This window comes from Anoplolepis gracilipes, chromosome 4 (assembly GCF_047496725.1).
Source record: "Anoplolepis gracilipes chromosome 4, ASM4749672v1, whole genome shotgun sequence".
Taxonomy (NCBI): domain Eukaryota; kingdom Metazoa; phylum Arthropoda; class Insecta; order Hymenoptera; family Formicidae; genus Anoplolepis; species Anoplolepis gracilipes.
Genome location: NC_132973.1, coordinates 5762251 through 5789550, shown reverse-complemented (window position 1 = coordinate 5789550; position 27300 = coordinate 5762251). Strand labels below are relative to the sequence as shown.

Here is a 27300-nt window from a genome sequence, read left to right as displayed (position 1 = left end):
GAATCGTTTAACTGTTAACAATTTCCGACCATTTAAAGCCATCTCGAAGAAACTCGCGCCGCGAACGGGACTTCCGAAATCGAAAGTTTCTTCCGTGATCTCCTCGTCGGGAACTTCAGATTACATTTCACCAGGAAGACGAAATGGGCTCGAATTCCACCATCGAATCCGGATTGGCTCTCTTATCGCTACGAAGATATCGTTCGTCTTTTAAGGGACATCGAGATATCTGTGTTTGCCTTCTCTCCGCACGTTTGTCGCACGCTAGTAAAGACAATTGGAAAATCTGGCAAGAGTTTCGAAGAAGAGAGATCGATCCGATAAAAGATATAATATTCTGAGCATATGAAATCAACGTGCCCGTGAATGGAAGAAAACGCGCAGAATACCTTTCCTTCTTCCGTCTGCTTAATATTAATCGAGGTTATTAATTAAAGAGGTTCTGGTTTTCATCATACAATTATGTGTGTGGTACAGACTGTTTAAATAGCACGAGGCATTAAATTTAATTGCGTTTAACTTCGCGACCTAGTGGACGCGCGCGCTTTGCCAGCTGAACTTCCGGGAAACAATAAACTTTGCGTGCAGAATGCTCGCGGTAATGCAGGAATTTCAACGTATCACTCTTAATATATTCCATACCACGTTATCGTAGATCGCGTTTCTGGAAAGACGACGATCGCGATCATCACGATCATTGATCCGAATTTAGACTGTAGCATGCGTCGTGTGTTGGGTGCGCGATCATAGAACGTCCTTAGTACATTAAGATTTCACAATGCAAGACGGCATGTCCAGCCGCTGCTACGCTGACCGCAGTAGTAAGCACGAGCAAGTTTCTGGCAAGACGCGGAGTCAGCGTACACGTTTATGACGGTGGTGTTGCAGATGGCCGATTCTGAGTCGGCGTGCATCGGAAAGCCATTAAGTCCATACATCGCGAATATTGATTAGTAATAAATCGAATTGCACTAGTAAAAGCCAGAGCGCCGATCAGCGTCTAATTACATGGTGAATAATTAATCGGTTATTTAGCATCGATTGTGCCTCTAATTGACTCGCTATTCTTGCCGAGGCCGGTAATATCCGGATTTTAATGTCACGGATATTAAATGAAGATAATATATATCTGTTTAACGTATTAAAAATATAAAGATAAATTCGACCTGATTGAAGTTGCAAAAGTGCAGTTTTAAATAAGCGTGTCATTTTGTATTCAATTTGATTTACAAAAAGAAAAGACGAAAAATGTAGTGTGTTGACATAAACCGTATGACACTTATTTCCACTCGAAAGTATATTCGAAGCTCTAAACATCCTCTCGCACGCTTCTCATGAGGAGGTAGAACGTTTCGTCTGAAAGTGGAATCGACTTGAACATTCCGACATCGGATCTCACTGTCCAGAGTATCCGAATCGACTCCCGCTGTCGTTCAAGAAAATGGCTTGGCCGTTAGGAAACGCCTCGTCTTGCTACCTAAAGCAATTGGAGTAAGCCCTCTTTTCATCGGGATGATACTACCAACGCGGACTCTGTCCAACTCTACCAAATACAATACGAAGCTCGAAAGAGGGAGTTTTTTTTTTTCTGTAACATTAAAGAGTCCGCACGATTCCAATATCAATACGATAGAGAATCACGCGTTTTCCATCCACCTCGTATAATATCACCTCTCGAGTCTCTCACGTCTATATAAAGTTCTATATAAAAATGCTTCTTACCCGATATGGGATCTGATTTTTCTATACTAGAAGGAACTGTCACATCTTCATTTTAACTTGCTTAACCGCGACAAACTTACCAGACACATATATCTTATTCGTGCCCCGTATATGTACAAGACGTGACAAACGACCGAAATGACAGTCGACCTTCGAAGTTTCGCAGTTTATAATATCTCTCGAGAATAAACTTCCACGTCTTTGTCACATTTTGATTAGGTGCTATGATTAGTATAACGGTAGATAAATTTAAATATATAAATTTTGACAAGCAAAGTAATTTTTTTCCTCAAAGCAAATAAAAATGAACGCAATTAAAATATTCCGTGGAAATATGATTGTCATTTTCTCTCGCTCTATTATTATGAATAATATTGATTAATAAACTGTAATGTTATTTATAACAATTATTTCAGACGCGAGATTTTGCTCGCAGTTTATATATCAACGCCATTTCCTTTTATAGCTGACCTTCGACGTATTCGAAGAATTTGGATTAAATCTCTTAGTATCTACAACGATCTGATATCCCTTAGGAGACGTTTCGTCCGGTCGAGGATAATCAGACGGGTTCCCTCTTTCACGTAAGCGATACTCGGACCTTTATACGCTTCCAATGATAGCGCCAGGTGATGCTCCAGACGAGACTTTTGCCTTCAGCAGTTTTCATGAATGGGTTCTTCATTTTAACTTTTAGCAATCAAGATTATATTCACAGATATTATCTCAGCCAAAAACCATATTTAAAAAGTGCAAATTATATTAAGTATATTAATTTTTTATAAAAATACGGATTTTCATCAACAATAAGAAAAAGGTTTGATTACGAGAAATCGTGAATAAAATTAAAGTGTGTATAAAATTAACAAATTATTAAGAAATTCATTGCCTTTATAAAATAACGATTTTCTCTGCCTTGTCTTCATATGATACGCTACAAAGACATAGAAATTATTTTTTTTACTTTATTGAACAACATCAAAGCAACAAGATTTCACAATATGACAAGAATACACGCAAAATTCTGGCACGAATGTATACCGCAGAAAATATTCGTCGTTGATTGCTGCGAAGACCAAAGCGAGAATCGGCGGTGTGTATCTGCGATTTTCCCTGCGGGGACAATTCGTTCATGCGCATCGTTACATCGACACATTCTCTTCCGTGCTGTTCTCAGCATATCACGTCTTTTTCGTACTATTCCAAAAAATGTTGGTGATCGGAAAGTTTATCGAGAAACTATTAACCTCCCGGGGACAGGATCGAGCATTCTTGACATCATTGTACCAACAACGTGACACTCGCGCTGCTCATCCTATTATCGCCCTATTGTCAATTCACTGTCATCGCTATCATTGGACTATTAATTTTTCGTTGCCATCAAGCTATTTCTGATTATTATTTCCAATTTATTGCGTAATATTTCTACGTATAAACGGTTTTATTAATTCCAAAATGCACAAATTTTTATATTATTGCAATAATATTACGTAATTATAAATCATGGATTTATATCATTAAAAATGATTTATAAAAGATATAATTTTGTTTGAAGGATGTTGGAAAATACTGTATCACGAATTGGATAATTGGATTGAGGGATCAATGGTACGTGACATGCATGCTCAGCTTCAATAATGCAAAGGAAATGAGATTATGAAATCTTCGATGAAATCCACGAAAGCAAGATTTGAGCTTTTGCTCCGATATTATATTATATTTGCTCTTCTAAGAGAAAGAACGGAGTTTCTTCTCTCTCGTCATGAACCAGTTTCGAATCACTGGCGCATGAATCAGGACACGTATATTCGTTTCCGGAAACCCACTTCGAGTTCTTACTTTGTCTTATTTTTCTCCCCCATCTTTCAGGACTCAGGAGAAAGTTTCCGTTTCTATCGTGAACGCTCTTTATATTTTGATATGTTTCAAAAAAGACTAAAAGGTAGATCGCAAAGTAAAGCTTACGTTACCTATAAATAAAAATACTTTTACGATATTCATAGAATTATCTCTCTTTCATATAATATATTTTTTATTTATTTTTATTTAAGAAAAAATTTTGAGTAGTTAGTATATTTTGTATATATATATATATACAAAATCTTAATTAAAAGTTATACAAAATTAATTGCATTCAAATAATTTTCATATCTGTCAAATAATGTATTCATTTACATACATGTACATATTATTGTTTCGTTATTGTTGTGTCACTTTATTCAAACAAATGTTTCTCAAATGTTACGATTTTTGTGTCGTACAGTCCTGAAAAAGCAGTAACTCTGCAAATCGAAAACTTTGTAACGTGATGTTTATAGTAAGAGCGATTAGTACTTATTGAAGCTGCAGCAAACAGAACAGCTTGTCACTTCCGCACACAATAAAGTGCTAAGAGCTCCAACACACAAACGTATTTAATTCATCCACTCGAACTCTTTAAATAATCGATGGAGTATTCAATGACTTCGCGCGACACATGTCAATTCCTGGCTGGTCCCGGTACCCGCTACCCGGTAAAATACACGAAGTTTCCTGGAAACTGCAGTAAAGTGCACAACGACATGAGAGTTAACACGCAAACAAGCAACGCGTTCAAAATTAAATATTTTATGTAAGCGCTACGATCAACTTTCTCTCTCTCTCTCTCTCTCTCTCTTACTCTCTCATGCTTCCTCAATGAAGCGCTGGTTACCTTCTGATTGGGACGGTGTCGAGAATAATTAAATTCGCAAACGGCAGCGATAAATTCGTTTGCACCTTGACGAAAAGATAAATAACAATTTTACTAGGAAATATTAGAATTGTATGAAATATTACGAAAATATTATATATGTATAGAGAAAAATTAGACTTTGATTTATATAAAATTATAGTTTTGTTGCAAATAAAATTTCGTTGAAAACTAAAAATATAAAAATTTTGAAAGAAATTTAAAAATTCAATTGAATAAATATTGATTTATTTTTCTAGATATTATTTTATCGTGTATATAAAATATCTCTTTACAAATAATGCAAGTTGTTTAGTTTATTCGGAATATAGCTTCAGCTTGTTGCAAGATATGTGAGCGTGTTTACAACGCCAAGACAAATATTCTTTTGTAGCGTTAAAGCGTTCTCTAGTAAAGAAATCGAACAAATCCAAGAGGTTACGACTATTTCTCGCCGTACGGCGAATGCGCAAGCAAGGGGAACTGTGCGTACGGAAATCTGTGAAAGCTCAACTTCCGCATGCTCGGAGAAAAGTTCGATGCATTGTATGGGATAGCTACGGTAAAGGCTGGGGTAAAGGCTGGGGTAAAGGCTGACGTCTCGGGTCTGGATGTACGAAACAGGAAAGCGTGCGAGTAGAGAGGAGTCAGTGAGATTCCTGGAGATCCAGGGAGAAGGTGGGAAGGGGAGGGAAGCAACAAAGAAGGCCGGGTTCCGCCTAGAGGTCGGCACGCGACGCACGCTAAACGCATATCTACGCAGGCGTTTCGCGAGTTCGCCATGCCAGCCTTACATAACAACGATTTGCGGCTCTCGAACATGAAATGCGTAATACGATTGCCAATGAAACGTTTTAGGATTTCCTTTAGTAGCAACTGCGTTTCCGATCGAAAAACTTTATTCGAAAAATGCAACCCGAGATTTTTCACTAAAATAAGGCAAGTACTATTTTATGTAATAATGATCTTTAAATCTATTTAGTGATCCCCATCAAACTTTATATTAAAAAAACTTAAATAATCGTATTATATTATTACCATTGTCAGTTTTCGACAAAGAATATTGCTTCCTGTAATTTTTTATGCATAATTTTTCTTCATAAATTAGAAATAAACCAACTTTAGAAGATATCAATTTATCTAATATCTCTCTTTTATACAAAGTTTATTCTTTCATTATATTTTAGGACTGTAATTGTAATTTGCTATCTATTAAAAATCATAGGCTATAATTATCTGTAAAATTTATTAGCCTTAAATAATTTTGACAATTTGAAAGAAGTAAAGTCTATCTAAATCTAAAAGCACTTTTTACTCATCATCCGAACTTTGATATTCCGACAGAAGCATCGACTGTCACATTTTATAAGCACTGCCCTCCACTCTGATATACAGATTGCCATACGCATATCTTGCTTCGTCTTTTCACCTACCCTACCCAGTATAGATTCACATCGCGCGATCGCATGAATAAAATAGGGCGACAGGTGCGTGTAGACGACAGCACGCGACGCTTTGAGAGGGTGGCACGACACGAGTAGAGCAATGAACACGAACGAACTGTCAATAGTAGTACGATACTTGAAGATTAACCCCAACGTAAAGAACGTAAAGAGATTAACAGAATAATCAAAATTGACTTACGATCTACGAAATATAATGCAATAAGAATCTGAAAGAATATGCGATTTGCAAGCATAACAACTACGATAAATTATTAATAATAATTGAATAAGATTAATAATAAATAAGACGATAGAAAATTTTTGTTTATGACGGTAACATAAATTGAGCTTTTAAAGAATCAAAGAAACTATTAACCTCATTTCATAAAAAAGAGGTTATTATTCTATTATTATTTACAATCGAATCGTCTAGACATGAAACAATCAAATTATTTTCATTTTTAGCCGTATCATCTATCCTCAATTTCTCGTTATATGCCGTTATATTCTAGACATATACTCTTGAAAGTACTGAAGAATCGTATGTCTTTACACCATTCTATTTTCTGGTCAGCTACAATGAGCTTTATATAGGCGATGAAACATCGCTTCAATGATTAGCCACGTAACAATATTTATACAGGGAAAGCGTGGTATCAAAGACAATCGAGTAGGGGGTCAAGGAATCCGCATGTGGAGCGATACTATAAGCAACCACATTGTATACTCGGACGCCGATGAGAGTATAAATAATCGAGAAACTGCTTCACGGAAATCTGACGCCGCTCTATTTTCCCTCACTCTCGATCGAGGTAAAACTCGCGACAAGGACGGTTAATAACCGTGCTAACCAACGGTTTTTAATCATTTACAAGCGGTAAAGAGGCGATGAAAAAAAATGAGCTTCTCGCGGAAATCGCGGTGGGTACGTACCGGACGGGCGTAAACGAGGAGGGAAGCTAAAAGGATTCAGCTCGCGTGCTGGACGGAATTAATTACGCAACTTCGATCCAAGCGGTCCAGGTCGCCGCCGTCGTTACGGAACGTGCACTTTTATGCGGCCCACGGGAGAGCAACGCTGTTCCTCGCTAACTGCTGACACGTGGCGCATTAATATCAGCGTCAAACCGCATGCTCGTTCGATCCTCGCGTGAGGTTTTTCTTTTTCTCGCTCTTTCAACGCGCGATTGGGATACGATATATCAGTTTACGGTATTGATAAGAAATAAATGTCTCCGGAAATTCCTCGGCAAGCATTTCGACGGTTAGGTGAGCATCCGGCGCGGCGGGGCGGCGCATCCACTCTCGACTTTAATCTTTCACAAGGCCGAACCTGTGCCGAGAGATCGGCACTTTAGAGTAACGCGATATATATTCGTGGTATTTATTCTTATAAGTTCTCGACAGACGCAAATCCATAATTCAGCAGTCGACAATCAGAAAGACGAGCTGCTGGCTCGAGACGCGGTTGAGGAACATTTATTTTGAAGCGCTGTCAGAACCCGCCGTTTCTCTCTTCTCCTTGATTCATTGGCAGCGGGAGAACCCGAGACTCGGCTTGGAATATTTATGCCAGACGGATTTCGAGGATCGTACGTTTGAACCGATATCGAGAGGAGAGAGATGGAAGATACGTCGCGAGTCGAGCAGCAGTATAAATGACCGCATGAAACTTTTAAAAGGGAATACCTTGTCTCTGGCCTCTTGTAGATTAGAAGAAACTACCGCCACTCGCGGCAAGTTAAGATTAAGCTATCTAGCCCTTCATAACTTTTTAAAATAGCAAATAATTATCAAATAATTTATATTTTTTTATATTTTTTTATTTTAATAATTTGGCTCAGATAACTTAAGAGACCTCACTCGGCATTTGAATACGGATCTATAATCGTGATACGCGCGCGAGACCTAAGTAACAGTGCCATTATTTTCAGTGATACCATATATACTAGGGGATAAAGAAATCCTCTCTCTGTTTGTTTTAGATGATGAGATTAGATCTGAACGGATCTGAAAGACTCGAAATGGAACGTATAATTCTCTTGTCATCGAAAAGTAATTTTTTTCTCTAAGTTTGACAGCACTGAAAAAAATTAGAGCGATCCAGGAACTTGAACGGAATGTAACCGCGCTAGCTTATCCACAAATCTTGGACGATCTTGAAAAAAAAAAAAAAAAAAAAAAATTGACGCAAAGACCGTCTTAACACGCAAGAACCAGAAATAATAAAGTGATACGAAAGTTTTTTTGATACACATATATATACGCGTTCTTTTTTTTTTCCTTGCGCGGTTGAATATCTAATCGAGGAGTCGAGTTCGGTCAGGAAATCACGATGCCGACTAATTGCTAATAACCGGCGAGCAAATATTACTTCAATCACGGTTCCTCGATAACATCGTTAAAGCCCGGCGACTGCTGATTGCGCGACGAGAGCGCGAGCGCGAGCGCGGAGTAGAAACGCACCGATCGCGGCTTATGACGGATGAATTGAATTGCCGAAAATAACTGGATAAAAAAGATTTCACCGGCCGAATCCGGGAGCCGGTCGCGCGACCGCATCGATTCTATCGCGTCGGCGCGACGTTCCACCGGCGGAAATCCTTTTTCCGCCGTGTGCGATGTCGCGAATTGATAACCGATAATAATTCGGCCAAAAGCTCGCTCAGCATTTTCGCGTTCTTTCGCGTTCTCTCTGTCTCCTCCCTCTCCCTCGTTCGCTCGTTTCTTCTCTCTCTCTCTCTCTCTCTCTCTCTCTCTCTCTCTCTCTCTCTCTCTCTTGCTCCCGTTATGTTTGCCGTCCCTTTGATCACGCTGTCTGCCTGCTCTAGCTAAAACGATCTCTCCTATTCGAGATTATAGCGCCGCATGTACTATGCACTCACCGCTGTGAACTGCATACGGCTTTGAGCCAGAAGCGACGCGACACAATAAACGGACGCAACGGGCGGTATCGAGCTGCAGGCTATGCTCGTCATGCAGTTATGCGCCGTGAGAACCTGTTACTTTACGACGCTTGGATATAATTTCTGATACTATGTCACGTAAACAATCGTAATCCATACTCTCACGGCGGAGATGCACAAGTTCGATGCGCGATGCATGTAATATCGTGCGATGCAAGTCAACGAAGTAAACAGCTAATGCCAAACTATTAGCCAACTCTGAGAACGCTGTTAAAGCGATCCGTTTAAACCATCGCACGTCTGGATAGTAGCAATATTTGCGTGTACCCGTGTTTTCCTCCAACATTTCTCTTCTCTATGCAGATATATTTAAAAGCCGTATGTAAATGAAAATTAACGTAATGTTTCTAATTAACATAATTAATATTCCCTGATAGATTTACAAGTATGTCGTATAAATATTTCAACGTGCAAAGGTGAAAAATGAAAGCAAAGGTTACCTATAAATTTTCAAAACCACCAAACGTGTATGTACATACGTTGTCCTAAACATATTCATAAAGAGCATCATCGTGCAATATTTGGAAAACTTGCGGACATTGTGTTTTGTTTCATCGTCGAATGAGTACGTTGATGTGAAAGTGATATGATTTTCCGTGATTTCATTTCGGTAACCACGTCGCGCTGTTACGTTTGTAGGTCGAAAGAGAGATAATTTAACAACGGCACGCGGTAGAAAATTCAATTACGCGTCCATGGTAATTTCGCTGGCTCGCATATCATTACGGATTTTGACGTAGAGATAATCTCTCTCGATGTAACCGTCGGATTCGTATCTCATTATGGATTTTCACTAGTATGGTAAAAACCTTTACGATGTGTTTATAACCGTGTGTGGAAATGCGATGCAAAATGATAAGCGTCTAGAGCGTAGAGAACAAAACATTTGTAGCAATTATAAAATAGTCGTTGGTTTTTGTTTAAACCCTACGATAAAACATAAACTTCTGTATCAAGTTCATATGCGGGCTTAAATAATGCCTTTATGTTTTTACAGCGCGTACGATTCTCTGATAAAATAACCTTTAAATAACCGATGGATATACGTTTTATAAATATGCGAATCTAAAATATGTAATGTAAATTAATATCTAATATGTATTCGATCTTCTGAAAGTTATAAAAATTAATTATAAAAATTATAAAACTTAATGAAATAATTACATTTTATTATGAAAATATTTAATAATCAAGGTATATATAGATAAAACACACATACATATAGGAAATTAAAGGTTCCATGTGAAGGATATCGATACTTTTGAACGTGGAGTTCTATTATATTTGAGCAAATATTAACAGTTGGAGCACACCTTAGACGGCGATTGTGTGCCAATTAATTTCGCAATGGCAGCGCGATCGCGACAACGATAATTTCTTTTATTATCATGCTTGCAGCGTTAGCACAATAGCGCGCTATATTTGGCATGTATTATCGCGTGCGCGGATAATAGAATCCAAGCGCGCGAACAATCGCGATCGTCGCACAATAGCATAAATCTCAGCTTTTCGATTAAAATCCAAATGGCTTGTGGTCGTCGATCGGGAAAAAAAACCAAAAAAATTGAAGAGAAAGAGAGAGAGAGAGAGAAAAGGTACAGAAAAAACCGATCGTCCTAAACACTCGTCGCGTTTGCTTATAAACGGGGTGGGTTGGCGGCCGCGCGCTCGGATGCACCCCGATGCAACTCGCGTTTTCACAATACCTACCGACGTAAAGAAATAGATTTTCCGCCTAACGAGACGGAAACTAACAAATACCGCAGGGTGAGGTCGTGCGTGTGTGGTCGTGGCACGCTGCCAACCGTACATGATAAAACACATCCGGTTTTTTTTTTTTTTTTTTTTTTTTTATTTTCACATTCTCTCCTTTTTTTAATGCATATAACGAAGAACGGACGCGCCGAGCGGAATCTTTTTCGTTCGCTGCTCGTTACACGCGCACGCTCGTCGTCGCGCACGACGAGACGACGAGAGGAATCCCCGGCGGAAAGGTTGCGAAAAAATATGTTTGCGTTTCAACCGGTTCTCTCTCTCGTCTCCGCTCGTCGACCGAAAGCAATACGTTACGACGGTAATTTGAAAAATTCGCCGACCAACGAGAGAGCGCGGCGCAGTGCGACGCTGTAATATTGCATTTTTCCTCGTTTACCGACGACAAAAGCAACATATATCGCGCATGCACTTTGAAAAATTCGTCCATCATTTTATAACAGTATCGGAGAGGAGTTTTCCAGAGTATTCTGCCGACAAGGAATTGTTTTCTCGAAGAAGGCTAGGGGAAACGTGAATTTTATTTTTCACTCTCCCGTCCGCGCGCGCGTTTTATTATTCTATCATTTACAAATATTATGGAGAGATTTCTGCTTAGATAGAAAGCTCGACACACGTACAACAAATCGGGCCAAAATACGAAATAACATCAAAACAGGTGTCGAAGATTGGAATGAAATCAGTATGTCCAGCCACCTGTCGTACTTCGTTCGTATGTGGAACGGTTGTTTCGCCGACTCTGCAACTTTTACTGCAGAATGACAAAGCACAAAACTTGCATGCATCGTCGCGCACGCGGTCGCAACATTTGCATAAGTGTCAACAAGTTGTTTGAAAAATGTAAGATGGATGATGTAGTAAAAATATAAAACAAAGAAAATCATAATTTTGTAGGCTTTGCGGGTCCCTAAAAAACTTTAAGGTCAAGAGGCCACTTCAAATTTGTCAAAAAGTTCATCTTTAAAATATTTTTCATATACATATCTAGAATATACTTTTTCTAGATTTAAAAACTGCAATTTTATGACAAAGAAATATCGCGCTAATAATCTTCAATCTTTGTCAAATTTTTTAAGATTAATAAAAAATAAAAAAAAATTGAACTTCCTGAAAATTTTAATCATTCAAGAATAAAGGGATTGAAATAATCTATAACAAACTGAGGGATTAACTTAAAGTCGAATCTCTATCTATCGAAGGATTAACTATGCACGCAGAATCAATTCTGACGGATATACATATAATATGTTTCTCTCGCTTTAGCTTAAAAAATATCTCAATCTATCAATCTATCGGTTAATACAGCATTCTATTCGGTGGTGCAATTTAATTTTAATCAACTTTATCGCCCACATACTAATGAATGAGGAGATGCTATGAGCCGTTGAATCAAGCTCTGCCGAAAATGCGGCTCATCATTTACACGCAATCCCACGAAATCCGTTTCTTTCAAAGCAGAGTGAGGATAACGCGACACGCCCATGTTATACTAAAATCAATTGTACGCGAGTTGGCTCGCTCTAACAATCGCGCCAACAATGTGAGAGCACAAAGGAGATATTCATAAGAGTCGTGAGAAATGTTACTTTTATTTTGCACTGCGTATTGAATTATGAGAAATACAATAGATGTATATCCTACCTCCCTACCTATTCCTCTTTCTTAGAGGGATCTAATAATTTCTGGCAGAAATATAAATAATAAAAATTGATAAATCTTTATTAGAAACAACAAATCAAAATCTTCAGAATGTGAATAATACATTGTCATTTCTATACACAAAGTATTTTACTTTAGTATCAATCATCAATAAGATGCAGTATAAGATTGTATTGATTTTTTTATATATAGGTGAAAGAAATGTTACGTAAATGATCAGCATAAACGTGATCAAGTTTGTGAAAAGATTATAAGCAAATATTTATAAGAATTAATCGGGATATCATAGACGGGGATGTATAGAGAATATATAAAACTGTTCCAGATTTTCAAATATTAAATTCAAATATTATGTCTAGATATTAAATAACAGCAAATATAATTAATTGGATACATACATATATTGTAAAGCTATAGCATGTCCAATCACATGCTAAAATAACTGACTAATGTTTTTCTCTCTCAATTGATAAATAGAAGAAAGGATACAGCTAAAGAGAGAAAAGAGAGAGAGAGAGAGAGAGAGAGCATGTGACGCTGTAAAAAAAAAATCATTTTGTTAAAATGATATGGGATGTTTTTATGCACAGACGAATGTTGGTGTATTTTACATGTTTCGTAGTACGTATATATATTCGTATGATAAATATAATTCAATGTATATTCCAAATTCACGATCTTTTATTGTACAACCTACATATATTATTCCCTGTGGAACAAATACAAGGACTTTTGTACCGAGGGTGCTCATAAAAATTCAAAAAGTTAGGTGAAACCATTGCCGCTATTATGAAAACCATCAAAGAGACGCGAGTTTTGTTCTGAAAATAGAACTTGGTCTTCACGGGATGAAACGTATCCCCAGATCATATACCCCAATGCACGCTCTAATTTAGTGGACTTTCAGTTTTGTTATTGCGCCAACACGCGCGCGATGGCAACCTAGTTTTTTTTTTGACAGTACAATGGTCTGAAAAAAAAAGTCTTAAAATAATGGGTACGCTGTGTTCATTGTGAAAAATAGTGTTTGCTTTTTCCACGATATCTTGAATTTGCCACGTCGGCCAGTGACCCATTTTCCTCTCTTGTCGACTTATATTATAATGAAGTTTATATAACGCCTTTACGTTGTGCTCCATTAATCACAGTTTTCAATATTAACGCGATAAAAATTAGCAACCAGAGGACGCTATTTATATAACGACATGAATTTTCGAGAATTGACATCACGTAACGTTTTGACGTAACTTTCAGACAGAATTTCTAACTCGTCTTTTATTTTGGTGAGAAACTGACTGCATAGTGAGTAGAAACACGTTCGCGCACACCTTCATTAGTAGAAATTTTACGAAATCCTCAGCTGTAACATAAAATGATATAACATGAAATTCACAGTTGAATTTCGCGTAATGCACCTACAAAAGATAATTCACATTATTATTAAATTCTTCATCTCTTTTAGCTCTCCTCTCGACCAAGATAATTTTAACGTGAAAAATTTTGCTTTCATTCTTGTTTACAAAATTCGATAAAACTAGTCACCCGTATTTTCTTTCTTCTCTTTGATTGAGAAAATTCCAGGGCAGAGTGCGCGTCTTTGAGAAACAGCTTTGCAATTATCTTCGATGTTCTATATTTTTCGCACTAACGAATAGCTTTGTTGCCGCGCGTAAAAACCACTGTCGTGTGACAGTCCTAATTTTGAAACTGCGTTGTAATTTCACGATGGTCGAGAAGATTGTGATAACTCTCTCGTTACCACGCATTCGCAAATCGGCAACAAAAGCTTGGGTTCATAGACGATAATACACCTCGAGAGATCTTCACTCAAGAGGCAATTTCTACCTATATTAAATCCTGACTGCGAAAATACGTGCAAAAAAAGCGTTTCATGCAAAGCGAATGGTTTTTATTTTACTTTAGTTTAGCTGTTACATTCATTTAAAGCTAAATATCTGCCTTCTTATCTAATATATCTAATTAATTATTTTTCAGTCTATTGTTAACAGAGCGAACAAGTTTGTAATTAATTTTTTATAATTTTTCCTTTGTTAAATAAATCTGTAACATCCTGTTTCAAATCATATCAATATTCTACTTTTAATATAATTTCGAAAACTTATTGATCATGACAATATCCGCACGTTAATTTTCTAAAATCAATTGTGTTTAAAACTGTAGTATGTTCGAATCCAAAATAAACGTAAGAGTTCTTTTAAATACTCGAGAAATTCCGAGCAATAATTTACTATACTTGTTACAGAAACAGTCGTCGTATCGATTTCAGAATCGGTATAAAAGGGGGACAGTTGTGCGCTCAAAGGATAACATCCTAGGAAAACTTTCATGAGACTAGCAATTTTCCGCTATATCGAGTTCGTGAAAATACCGGCGGAAAGTTCGCGTCCGGAAGTCGCTACGAGGTGGTGTGGAAATAAATTCAAAATATAGCACACACACTCTTTGCACGGTGAATATGAGTTTCGTGGTGTGAGACAGGCTCGACCCGAAAGCGGGTCAAAGGATTCAAAGATGCCGCAGGAATCGTTATCATTCTTCAGGCTCAAATAAAAAGCGTCAAAAGTCGCGTTTACGGATGTACCGAACAGCCATTGCATCAATACCGAAAATACCGGAAAGAACGTATAACTCCGTTTCGGGAATGGTACTCGAGATACAGTTGATGATCTCGGCGAGGAGCTCCGAGGAAGAAGAGGATGCTGCGCGAGATCTTCGGATATCTTCCTCGCATTCGGATAAGTCGCTCGCGGCGAATTTACGATCGTCCGATCTTCTCGTTTGGTCTTTTTCTCGTACAGCCGGCTCTAGATTAAGATTTTCAATGATAAGAATTCACGGACGAAGAATCCGTGAAGCTTCAATGATATCTCGCGCAAAACATTTCGCTATAAAACGCGTGAAAGTTTTGCCTAAAGGCTACGCACACAACGTACAACATATATAAGTTTTGCGAAATAAAAAAAAATCCTGGCTCTTTAATATACACTAAATCGAGATGATTCCAGAGAATTTTCCAAGTTTCTCTCGTCTGATGTATATCAAACTTTCTCGCGTTACTTTGCGTTTTTATACGTCTTTTCGAAATCACTGGACGCTTCACGACTAGTGTTGATGCTTTTCTCGAAAAAGAAATCAATCTCGTTGAAGAAACGAAGGTTAAACAATCTTGAAACGGCCAAATGAAAAATCAGGAGGGAGAGCAAACAATTGCAATAACAACAATTCTACCGTTCGCGCGTAATCAAAACGCATCCTTTTCAAAACGCACGTTTTACAAAATCCATTTTCGCATCAAAAATCGAAAAACAGATCGCGCAACACACGACAATATTTAATAGCTCGTGGCAATTTTTCAATCGCGATATCGGATCATATCACGCGTGCTATTACCGTTTAACTAGCTCTAGTTTGATAACATATCAGTTTCTCTAAGAATATTATTTATACAATCCATGCAAAAAACAACACATCCTACTGTACCTGAAAAAAAAATAGACGATCTAATTTCAGTAAATAGATAAAATATCACATAAATCGGATATTTTTTCTCATATAAATATCACCAAAAAAATTATGAAAAAGGAATATTTTGATGTAAAGTTATTAATAAGTTTTTAATTTATGAACAAAACTTGATTTTAATAAATTAATCTCTAAATAATCTAAATCTTTCAATGTTTCACGTGACGAGAAACAATGATAAGAAAAATATAAACTGCATACATTTATTTCGTTCGAAAATACTTAATTTATATGCTAAGCAAAAAGCGATTTTATACGTTCGCCGAAAAATCTGTAATCTATCGAAAGTGCAGGCACTGCAGAAATACTTGGTATAGACTCACGCAATGTTTGCAGCTATCAAGGATCTAAAAGCTTTATGTCGTTTATAAGGATAAACTGTATTATGGTATACACTTTATTTCTCGCATTACGTTATGCCGTCGATATTTTACGATGCCGCGGCGCGTTTTATGTGGCAGAAAAGGAGGGAGAGATTTCTGATATTTCCATAACAGTGTACGCGTTCGTCTCCTCCATCATATATCGAGGACTCGAAAGAAGGTTGAATATTGTAGAATGTATTTGAACGCTGATAAGACGAAACGATTCAATAAGATCGAACAATTCGAAACTGCAGTGTAAAACGTGCACAAATGGACTTATTTTCATTTCAAACACATCGAGAATCGTCAAATCAAATATAATAGGTCGTTTTAATCCGAAAATGTAACATGAATTGATTAATTATCGATTAACACTGTGTTATATACAGAGGGACATTTATAAGCATAATAAGTCTTGATGGGTGATTTCTGAATGCTAATTCGAATAAAAAGTTTTGTTGCAAGTTATATCTTTGCAAATAAATATTATTTTAAATTAGCATAGGCTTTGTAACTTTAATAATATTACGCCATTTATCTACAAGAATATTTAACTTATCCAATTAACTTTGTAATCTGGTCATTCATTACATTTTAATCTTCGTATTATATGTATAAGCGTGAAAATTAGTTTCTTCGTAATTATCTCCATAATCAACAACACATAGTATAATACATTTCATAATTAGCTTACAAATTCTCTCAAAAATTCCTAATATTTCTATATTGCAGTATAAAAAAATTCACCAAATTTCTGCTAATAAATGGTAGTCGGTATAAAAAAATAGAATCGGTGGTAAAAAAGTTAAATTCTGTTCAAAAATGCGTGTGATGAGAGAAACGATCGAATCAATAGGGGCTGAAAAACTTTAGCCGAAAATGTAAACGGTGTTAGTTATCGGCTGCGATAAAGCACACGTATTTACGTATTTACAGTGAGTTAAATGCGCGCTGCGGTCTAACTGCAACGCGCGTGGATGTATCTCAAGCGACTACTCTACAAACGCCACGCGTGAGTTCTCCCGAGACTGTCGTAATGCGATTCACGCAAATGCGGGGCGATTCATCGGACTGTAATGAACTGTAATTTGCGCGAGTGTCGACTGCAAACGAGCGGATTTATCGCGGGAATTGAGTTATGCTGCCTTTGAGTTTGCCCCTTAACGATCAATTATACAGCAATATTACTTCGCTTGAGTTTGCTCGAGAATGTAAATATAAATTTGCCGCGCATTTTCATGTTAAATGCATTCCAGTCGGCGTAAAGTAAATATGAAATATGCGAACGTATCAAGATTCTTCCGTCGACAGTATCATCACCGTGAAATGAACGATATTACCGTGCGATAATTGAAAGTCGTTCGTATATTAAATGGCTGCATTAAGGGCTGTAAGCATCCCGCACGTGTGCCAACCTCTCTGTTTATGACAGGAAATCCTTTTACCGCGATCGCGCGTCCACACAATCTCGACTGCATCGTCATCGAAAATCTTTGATCCAATTTTAGGGCCATTGCTCTCTTCGGCCATTGTGTAATCCCTTCTGAGATTGATATATGTAGGTACGCGTTCTCGTTACAGCAACTGTCTGCGCGTATAAATTTGCCGGACACATTCTCGACAGCTATTGAAGGAATCGTTTCCTGTTTCCTGTACTTCGCTTCTGGTTAAGGAGGACGAAGATATTGATAACTCGCTAAGAGGCACACTAAACGGAAATTGCCACCACTTATCCGTTCTGACTAAATCATCAATCGTCTCCATCACTGTATTACGTCACTATAACATGGAAAAAAACGCCTGTCATATCCGACTTCAACCCTCAATAAAATCAGAGAATGCAATATCTGCAAGATATTTTTTTTTTTTTTTTTTTTTTTTTTTCTTTCATAATATTTCATTATATCTTGCTATTCTGATATAAATTGAGAAAATCGTTTGTCGCGCTGAAAAAAGCTGCATTCCTACGTATGTATTTTAGTCTGATCTTTTCAAATATCGATTGTTGTTGGTTTAATATTCATTACAATACAGGGATATTCATATTGCACTTGAATGCTGCTTGCGAATAATAATTCAAAGACAAGCTCAGTTTGCATGACCATCTAACGGAGAATTATTATATATCTTTGCCTTGTGAAGCGATCGGCTATATTTGCTTTAGTTGCAGTAACGTGCTCTGTCACGTATAACGGAAAGTTCAGGTATCCCCTTGCTGGCGAAGCCTAAAGGCTACGATAATTTTACGGTTCATTTGCATAATGCCGTCGGCCAGTCACGTGAATCACTTTGATAAGCCCAATAGTAATGGTTACGCTCTCTCTCTTTCTACTCTAGTTCGTCTGTTCGATTGCACGGGGATCTCTGCGGGGAGTTTCGATTTACTGCTCGACCGTGCCGACCGCAATTCAATTTTTCGGCATTTGCTATGATATAAGGTAGAACATAGACAAAGAATGTTCCAAAGAGCCAACCACGAACATATATTCAGTGATAAAAAAATTAACCTTTACTCCGTACTGTTGTTTTGCACCTTCTAAGCGTACAGGTGGGTCAGCATATTTTCATTAAGTTTATTAACATGTAAAAGTGTTTTAAAAAATCTGAAAAAATTTATATTCCTTTTAAATAAAGACTAAAATAATAAATTTGAAAAATAATTTTCTTCAATATATTGTTCAATAATTATTCGAGAAATTGGCGTTGTTAGAAAAATCATGGAAATAAACATATAATAATAACCTACCAGTACGAAATAAAAGTTAAAAATGTATTATCGTTATTGATAAAATATAATTATATCAGATACTCGGATGACAAAATATAAAAATATTTGACAGATATTGTAAAACTATCTAAAAAATATTTTAATTTTTCAGACGTGTTTTTAAAACGTTTTTCAAACTTTTGAATTATTCCAATAGTGTCGATATCCAGATATTGAATAAAATACATACATTGGAGATTATTTAAAAAAGCTGCTATTTTTGCCGTTTTACAAAGTATACGACTGTCTCTAAAATCTATAAGTCTTCTCACTCAATACACATTCAATTTAAATTTCAGCTTTTGAGAAATAATATATTTACCGGCTGCACAAAAGTTAAGTCACACCTACTCACGTGGAGTTTAATGACGCGCGTGCATCAATTATAATTTTAACAATCTCTCGTTTAAAGGTGATGTGAGACGGGCCACGGTGTGTAAATCCACGATACGTCGCCGCCTGCGGCAGGTAGGTAGATAGATATATAATAACATCGATTACAACTTCAATAGAACACCGCGGCGTTCTTGCGGTACCTCCTCCGCTGCCCGCGCGCGACGAACTCGAGTTTGGCAAATTGGCTTCCCGACTTACAATCAACCGCATTCCGCAAACGTGTTACACATCCAATCGATATCTATAATTCTCCGTCACAATATTCGTCAAGGAGGATATCGGACTATCGATGCGACCGGATAATATTATGTGCAATTATATTGCGGGAATCATTACGAGAAGAAATTTGAATAACATCGTCGAAATTAATCGAGAAAAATTATTCGCAAAATTGATTCTTTTGTCTCTTTTATTAATGTGTGACAGCAGCACCCGAAGTAAATTATCGCGGAATAAAAATAATTGTCTGTAGATTGATGCAAATCCCGCGCATTGATATAAAAGAGCAATTTATATTTCTACGTCTCTCATTGTGCGATGAATTGTCGTCCTTTTCATTTCAACGTGATAAATATTATCTTTCCTACTGGCTTTCTCAATGGAAATATCTCTATCAAATAAATTCTAATTACCAGCATTTTTTAAATACGGTTTATTAAAAAAACTGTTACTTTTTTTGTAAATATAGTTTTCTATGATTATTTCTAACAATAATTCTGCGAATAAATAAAGACTTTAAAGCGGTTGAAAAATACGAGATTAAATACAGAATTACAACAATATTTTCCAAAGATCGTTAAACTAGTAACGGTACATGTTATAATTGTAATTAGTCTCCGTTCAATAATGACAACCAGAAGTCGCAACGAAATTGGAAAATACACACAGGTAAGTCAATGCGCAAAGTTAGTCGACTACTCGCAAATAACCTGTCGCTTAAAAATTCAATTTTGTGTGACGTTCGTAAGAAAGTTCGCGCTCCTCGATGGAATTTCCAGACACCTCTTTCGATCCTCGGGCCAGAAGTAGCACACGATGAAAGTCATCCGAAACAGCAAGAGAACGCCACCGGGAAACGAGAGAAATTTGTTCTACTAATTCGGGCGATGTTTATTCTCCCAAAGCTAACAGGACCGAGACGCGATAATTACAAAAATAATGTCTAATTCGGTTTGTAGTTTTTCGAAGCTTAACAATGTCGCGGAATTATCAAAGTTTTCTACTTACATACAAACTACCAACACACCATAAGCTATCTATTTACTTAAAATTTAACGAATTCAAAAATTTATCTCAATATTTAATTTTGTCATTGATCTATTAATATATATAAAACATGTGATAAATTAATTTTAAACAATTGCTATATAAAAATACCAGAAATATACTCTAATTTCTCTTTATTAAGTTCCCGGCAACGTAATAAAGTAAAATATCCGATAGAAATTTCTATCCAAAATGTAATTTTACGATACAGGAAAATACCGTAAAGAGAATTTCCGTCCAACGGCAGTATGTGTTGTATATATGTAACATTATAGCCCCATATTATTCATCATTCCTGGACGTAGCAAAATTTCAGGTAATAACTTATATACAGCTCGCGAAGTGTGTTTATGACGAACGAGTGAATTTCCGTTACATGTCCAACACGACAACCGATCGATATCTTCTTTAAGGAATATTCTAAATAGCATTTCACGCTATTTGAAAAGAAGAACTATTTGCGAGGACAATATTAAATCATAAAAGTAAATAGCAAAAACGTAAATTTTATTTGATAAAATTGCAGAAACACAACTTGATATAAAAGTCAGAATAAGTTGATATTCTTGATTTTAACAGTCAAATCGTTTACTGCTTCAACTGACTATCCTCGATTTAATGCGATTCAGAATACATATAGTGAATTATGAATAATTCGGTATGTCGATAGAGTTCACCCTGAAATTATTGGCAGGCTGCCTTTCGCCGAACGATTTCGAGCGAGCTTGCTTAAAGCGCTTTATTCATGAGTCCATTCATTGTATGGAAATCAACTCGGTAGTGGCCCGCAGTATTTAAGAATATCTGCATCATGAACGACTAGTCTCTTCTTTATTTTCGCAATTACATATATAAACGAGTGACATTTGGTCTTATGAAACAGAATCTTACGATAATACCATCTTTTTTTGTCGACAATATTTTTTTCTCTCTTTTTCTCAAGAGAAGAGGAGCAAGCTACTTCAGATAACCGCAGGTTCAACTTAGATTATAAATAGTTAGTCAAACTCGGGGTCGATAGATTAATTCAACGGCCGACTAAACCACGAGATATTATTAAATACCGAAAATAATTAATCGACGCGAACGAGAAAAATATTTCACAAAACAAACTTGTGCTTCTGTAGGAATAAAAAAAGTAGCGCATTCAACCTGTTAATGCAAACCACATCCTATAAAACTGTTGGCGGTTATTCGTGGCTCATTAAATCGAAATATTTGGTCGAGAACGAGAAAAGATTAGATCTCTTTTACAGTATTTTATTCGTGATATACATTTCGATATAATCACGCATATGTGTATATGTGTGTATGGGAAACAATATGTTGTGTTGATGTGGCCCACTTTACCGACACGTTCGCGTTTTGTTCGAATGAGCGATAGTGCCGTTGCACCGTTTTAAATATATTTGAGCCAGCAAAAAATAACAAAAAATAATTATTAAATCATTGGACTAAATTATTCGTAGAACTAAATTCAAACGCTTGAAAACATATTTATACTTGTATATATAATTATTGAAATTGTGGCTTAAATTCTGATTATCGATGTGATCATTTCATTTAACCATTAAATTCTGTTAAATTACTGTTTATATATAATATTAATAATAATGTATAATCATGTGTACAAATTATATAATTCAAAAGTATTTAAGAAAAAATGGTGTATAATTGAAAAACATTTTAAAATTACAGAATATTAATTATATGTATATATTACCATATACCTTTTCTTTACTATTTTATAATGTTTATTTTTAAAGAATAATATTTTGAGATTATATATTATATGTGTTTTAAAATATAGCTTTAAAAATATACAAGATTTTAAACTTTTAAGACCTTTCTCTATATTCTTTGTATACCCTTTTGATGATGGATCCCCCAACTGATCATGAAATGATTTATGTTTCGTGAAAATGGATTCACGATTGAGAGATGCGATTAAGCGACAGGTGACATAAAAAATCTCGCGTAGCTCAATCATCCCTTTTGACTCTCGTGAAAAAAAGCCGATGCAATAATAACGAATAGGATTACACTCACCCGTCTGATGCGAGAGGAACGTTATCAGCAGCACGGCGCGCAGCCATCCTCTTCGATGATCCTTCATGCTGGGTGTTTCTCCGAGCGATTCTCGGTCGGCTCTGTTCTCACTCTCTCAGGCGAATAACGACAACGACGATGACGACGAAACCGATCACGTTGTGCCGCACTCGCGTCGCTTTTACTGACAGTTACTCACTACAGCATCCCGGCACTGAACAACATCCGTAAACGACATACACGTCACCGTCATTCTCTCGTAGCCAATCACGCCACTCGTTCGTCGTCGAGCGATATATCACATATCGGCTCTGATAAGGTTTGCCATTTGCCCCGCGGCGACAATCGTCGACTGTCGGTCGATTATCGTTTTTTCCAGTGATAACTCCTCGCGATCGCGACCACGCAAACTTCTACGATCGAATGTTCTTTTCAGACAAGTCCTCGATAGCACCGCGCGATGTTCTCTTTTGCAGATATATCTTCCTATATGATATTCCTCGTCTCGTGGAATATATTCGAATGAATCGACAAATCTATCGGTGCCCGAACGCTTTGATAACGACCTTTATACTCTTATATGGACGAACACGAATTGTCCTTCTGATTTTCTTTGTACGCAATATATGCGGGAATTTTTTTTTTTTTTTTTTTTTTTTTTCTTTTTTTTAAATAACTAACTTGGAGATGCAATTTTCTCCAATTTCTCTTTATCACGATTTTCTTCCTGTAATAACGCGCAATACCGTGCTCGTGAAAGACGAGTCCAATTTTCACACGTGCGTTGACGCTCGAGTGCTCAAATCACAAAACGACGTCATCGTAAAGTGCATCGTCGGAATCTAATTTGCGAACACTCGCTTTACCACGTACGGGTTTGTGACACGCGGTTGACGATTACTGTCAGTTTAACGAAGCACACACGGCACCGCCCGCATTCTGGTTCCTTCAAAATTGCAACATCGAAACATGAATGCGACTGACTTTCTCAAATCTAAGATGGTTTCGAGAATTCGGTATGTCACGTTTTTTTTTGCGCGTTCGTATATTCTCGCGATTTTAAAGACCCTTATTTATCCGCGATAGAACTCTTCGTTGCTTTGCTAATTAGAGCTATTATAAATATTTAATCGCTGTATGTTTCTATTTTTACGTGTCACTCTTTACGTTATGGTTTTCGCGAGAGAAAGAGAGAGAGAACTCTTTTTTTTTTTTTTTACTTTTCTAAATTCAGAAAAATTAATTATCGCGAGGCTTGCGCTTTAGGCGTCTGCGTACTTAACTAATACGTGCAATACGTTAAACTAATACTTAACTAATACGTTAAACTAATACGTTAATTATAGTTGTCGATTTTCCGCTTTATTTTTACAATTGCTCATGCACTACGATTTATACGTCCTGCCATGTATATATTAGGTCTGTTTGATATACGTGTCAATATGAAGTCGCTTTTTTTCACGTCAAACAATGAATTCTGAATGGCGATGAGACACTTCGTCACACGTTAAACGACACGATTTTCAAGTACCGACAAATATTTGCCAGATTTGACACTATACCGCTTACTATTACTGACGAATCGTTTCACAATGACGTTACGAAAATCGATCTCGTTGATAAAAAAAAAATTTAAGGAAATCCGCACTTTCTCACACTCGTGTAGCACGCACGATCACTTATCTCGAATAATACACGTACCCTATTAACCCTCGTCTCTAGTTCGTGTGAGGATCAAACACTCCAAGTCAACTTCACGAAATCGATGCACACAACACAATGTCCGTGTTGCAATTCACGTTGTAAGACGTTTCGAGATTCTTTCAGCACCGAAGATGATCCAGCGTTTTTTGTTTCACACCCTGGAACATCGACCGACCCGATAGAACTGCATTATTTATCAGACACTGCTGCGTGCCTCGCACGAAGTTTTACGACCCGGCATTATCGATTGTCCGAACCTACCGGCCTAGGTACAATTCGCTTTAATTCATCGATGAGCACATCGTTTGTGAAATCTCTATGTCGCGACGATCGACTTTTCAAAAATTCGCAAGACATGGAATAAATCTGTCTTCAGCAAGCGATCCTTTGATCATCCACGTTTGATTAGGCGATTTTTTTTCTTCTTTAGCGAATCCGTTATCATGTACGGAATCACAATTTTCAATTTTCACAGATTTATGAATCGCGCGTGATTCAAGTAGATTTTATCCGCGACACAGAATCTTGTATGCGAAGTTTCAAGCTCTTCAAGGAGCTTACATTGATGATTTAATTGATCTACGATGAAGACAGGAGTTTGCTCGGGTTTTAGGCGATCTTCTAATCCTGTCTCAAGGAGCCTTCGTCTTTGGCTGGTAGCGTGTCATCGCATCCCTTTCCATAGGCTGCGCTCCATTAACGCGAAGTAGTGATGAACATAGACAGCCGGTTAATCTTGTCTCTTCAATCTCAGAATTTCTTTCATCGCTGTTCAGATTCCATCATCTCGTGAGACCCGCTGTCGTCCCGAAAAAAGATAGATATTTTTCGTATCTGTGGCGTCCTGCAAAATAAAGAGAAAATCACTCGTATTAAATGTAATTGATTAAATTCGATTAGTTATTTATAGAATAATTCTATTCTTTTATTACATACGTTATGTATTAATAAACGTAAATTTTTTATTTTATACATTTTATATATAAATAATAAATAAAAAGCTAGCGAATAATTTTATAATTATGAACTGACAAAATCATAAAAATTTTCATCAATCATATTTAAATCCAAGTGAAAAATTGTAATTAAACAAAGACTATATTTAGCAAAAACTATCAGAGTTTGTGAAACCAGATTTATGGGTCGATGGCAATCCTCGGCAACCGACGAAAGTCCAGCATAGGTACTTAAACGAATCTCGACAGTTAGAATGTGGGTACAAATCCCGAGGTAGTTAAAGCGTCTTAAGCATCTTGTATGTATTCGTCCAATTCTGCACGAACGAGATGTAATTGGGTCTACCACCTCTTCTCCTCCCCCCGCGTCCTTCTTACGCCCATCTCTCTCGCAAGCTAACCCGAAGTTCGCAACCGGAGAGATATACCATCTAGCAGGTGCACTCTCAAGTCCCTCGGATTAAAGTGCCGGAGCGCGAGTGCCACAGAGTCACTCGTATAACTGAGTAGTTTAAGATTGACCGTGGAGTGACTCGATTACGACATGCCTCGAGGGTTCGAAATTCGTGAGATTTTAAGATTTAATGGTGCCGGTAATCAGTCACGTCAATCATCCAAGCTTTTTTCGTTCTACGAATAATTAACACAGTACAGTCAATAGAATTAAATAAAGAGAACCGTTAAAAAACTTTTATTAATCTTTAAGGAATTTCTTAGAAAAAAAGAAAGTCTTTTTTTTTCTTTTATTAAATTTAGAAATTTTATATATAGCTTTAAGTAATATATATTGTGTGTGTGTGTGTGAAACATTTTTTTTAAATAATATATGTTACGTATCGAAATATAAAATTTGATAAAATGCAAATATAAACCAATTATTCTCTGCCAACAAAAAAAAAAAAAAAAAAGATTATAATAATTGGAGGCCATTTGTTGATATTAGCTCGCTCTGGCTGTATTTCCCGTACGACTATATTTCATGACAAATCAAGAATTTATATGAATATATGCAGGTATGAATGTAGATATATAGCGTTACCAGATGAGCATTGCTGAATTTGTACATCCAATTTCCAGACGACAAGACTTAATAACCGGAGGAACTTCCTACGTATGCGTGTTAATTAAAGTACACATGCGTTATCCGAATTTCCCTAACTTTAACTACTTCTCCGTTGACCGAAAGTTTAAATAGCTCGCTGCACATTCGGCTAGGAAACCGGAAATATATGGAAGACGTACTAAACCTACGACAAGAGGCATTACCACATTTGCCTTAGATTCGTAACACACTAACACATATATATCTTTGCCTTAGATTCGTAACACACCAACACATATACATCTTGTTTTAAATATATTCGCGAACATGTTTTAAACAATATCTATAGTTTCTATTAACTATTTATTGATTAAAATTATCGAGATGACAAATGGTCGCAGTTTCGCGACGAGATACATTCATCCGTTACGAAAGAGTGATGAAAACAGACACGACGTATTTGACGAACGATGCTTCGATTTTAGGAAAGTTAAAGGGGAGATGAGAAAAAGCCAACTGCTTCGCTTCGACGCAACTCGGGAATTTCTGTCGAACTCGAGAGATGAAGCAATATAACGTCTCGTACGGAAGCTTAACGGGAAGCGAGAGCTAGTACGATTACCCGGGAATTGGTCTTTCATCGTCGCTCTAATTCGATGGTTACGTGGCAGCTTTCCGGCCGTTAAGACACACGCGGCTACAACTTTGCAACCAATCGACGGTTGCAATGGTTGTGAAGAACTATAGGGAATGAAATTTGTTGATCTGCTTTGCAGCCGCCAACCAAACCACGTTTCCACGTGAGAATGGTTGCACGAGCGAAACGCGTTACATAATCCGTTACGAAGATAAAACAAAGATGATAATATTAATTTGACAATATGAAAACAAAAAAACTGAAAGAAATATCGATTTAGTGAGTTACATAATTTACAGA

At 36.9% G+C, this 27300-nt stretch overlaps 1 protein-coding gene across 4 annotated transcripts in view; it reads right to left on the bottom strand.

The window, feature by feature from the left end:
* LOC140665022 (opioid-binding protein/cell adhesion molecule homolog) overlaps positions 1 to 27300 on the bottom strand; it is a 189015-nt gene that overhangs the window by 65956 nt on the left and 95759 nt on the right. For all 4 annotated transcript variants that reach the window (XM_072890691.1, XM_072890689.1, XM_072890692.1 and 1 more), the window contains exon 2: positions 22662 to 25209. In XM_072890691.1, the coding sequence (XP_072746792.1) occupies positions 22662 to 22728 (67 nt within the window). In that variant the 5' untranslated portion in view covers positions 22729 to 25209. The remainder of the gene's footprint in view (positions 1 to 22661; positions 25210 to 27300) is intronic.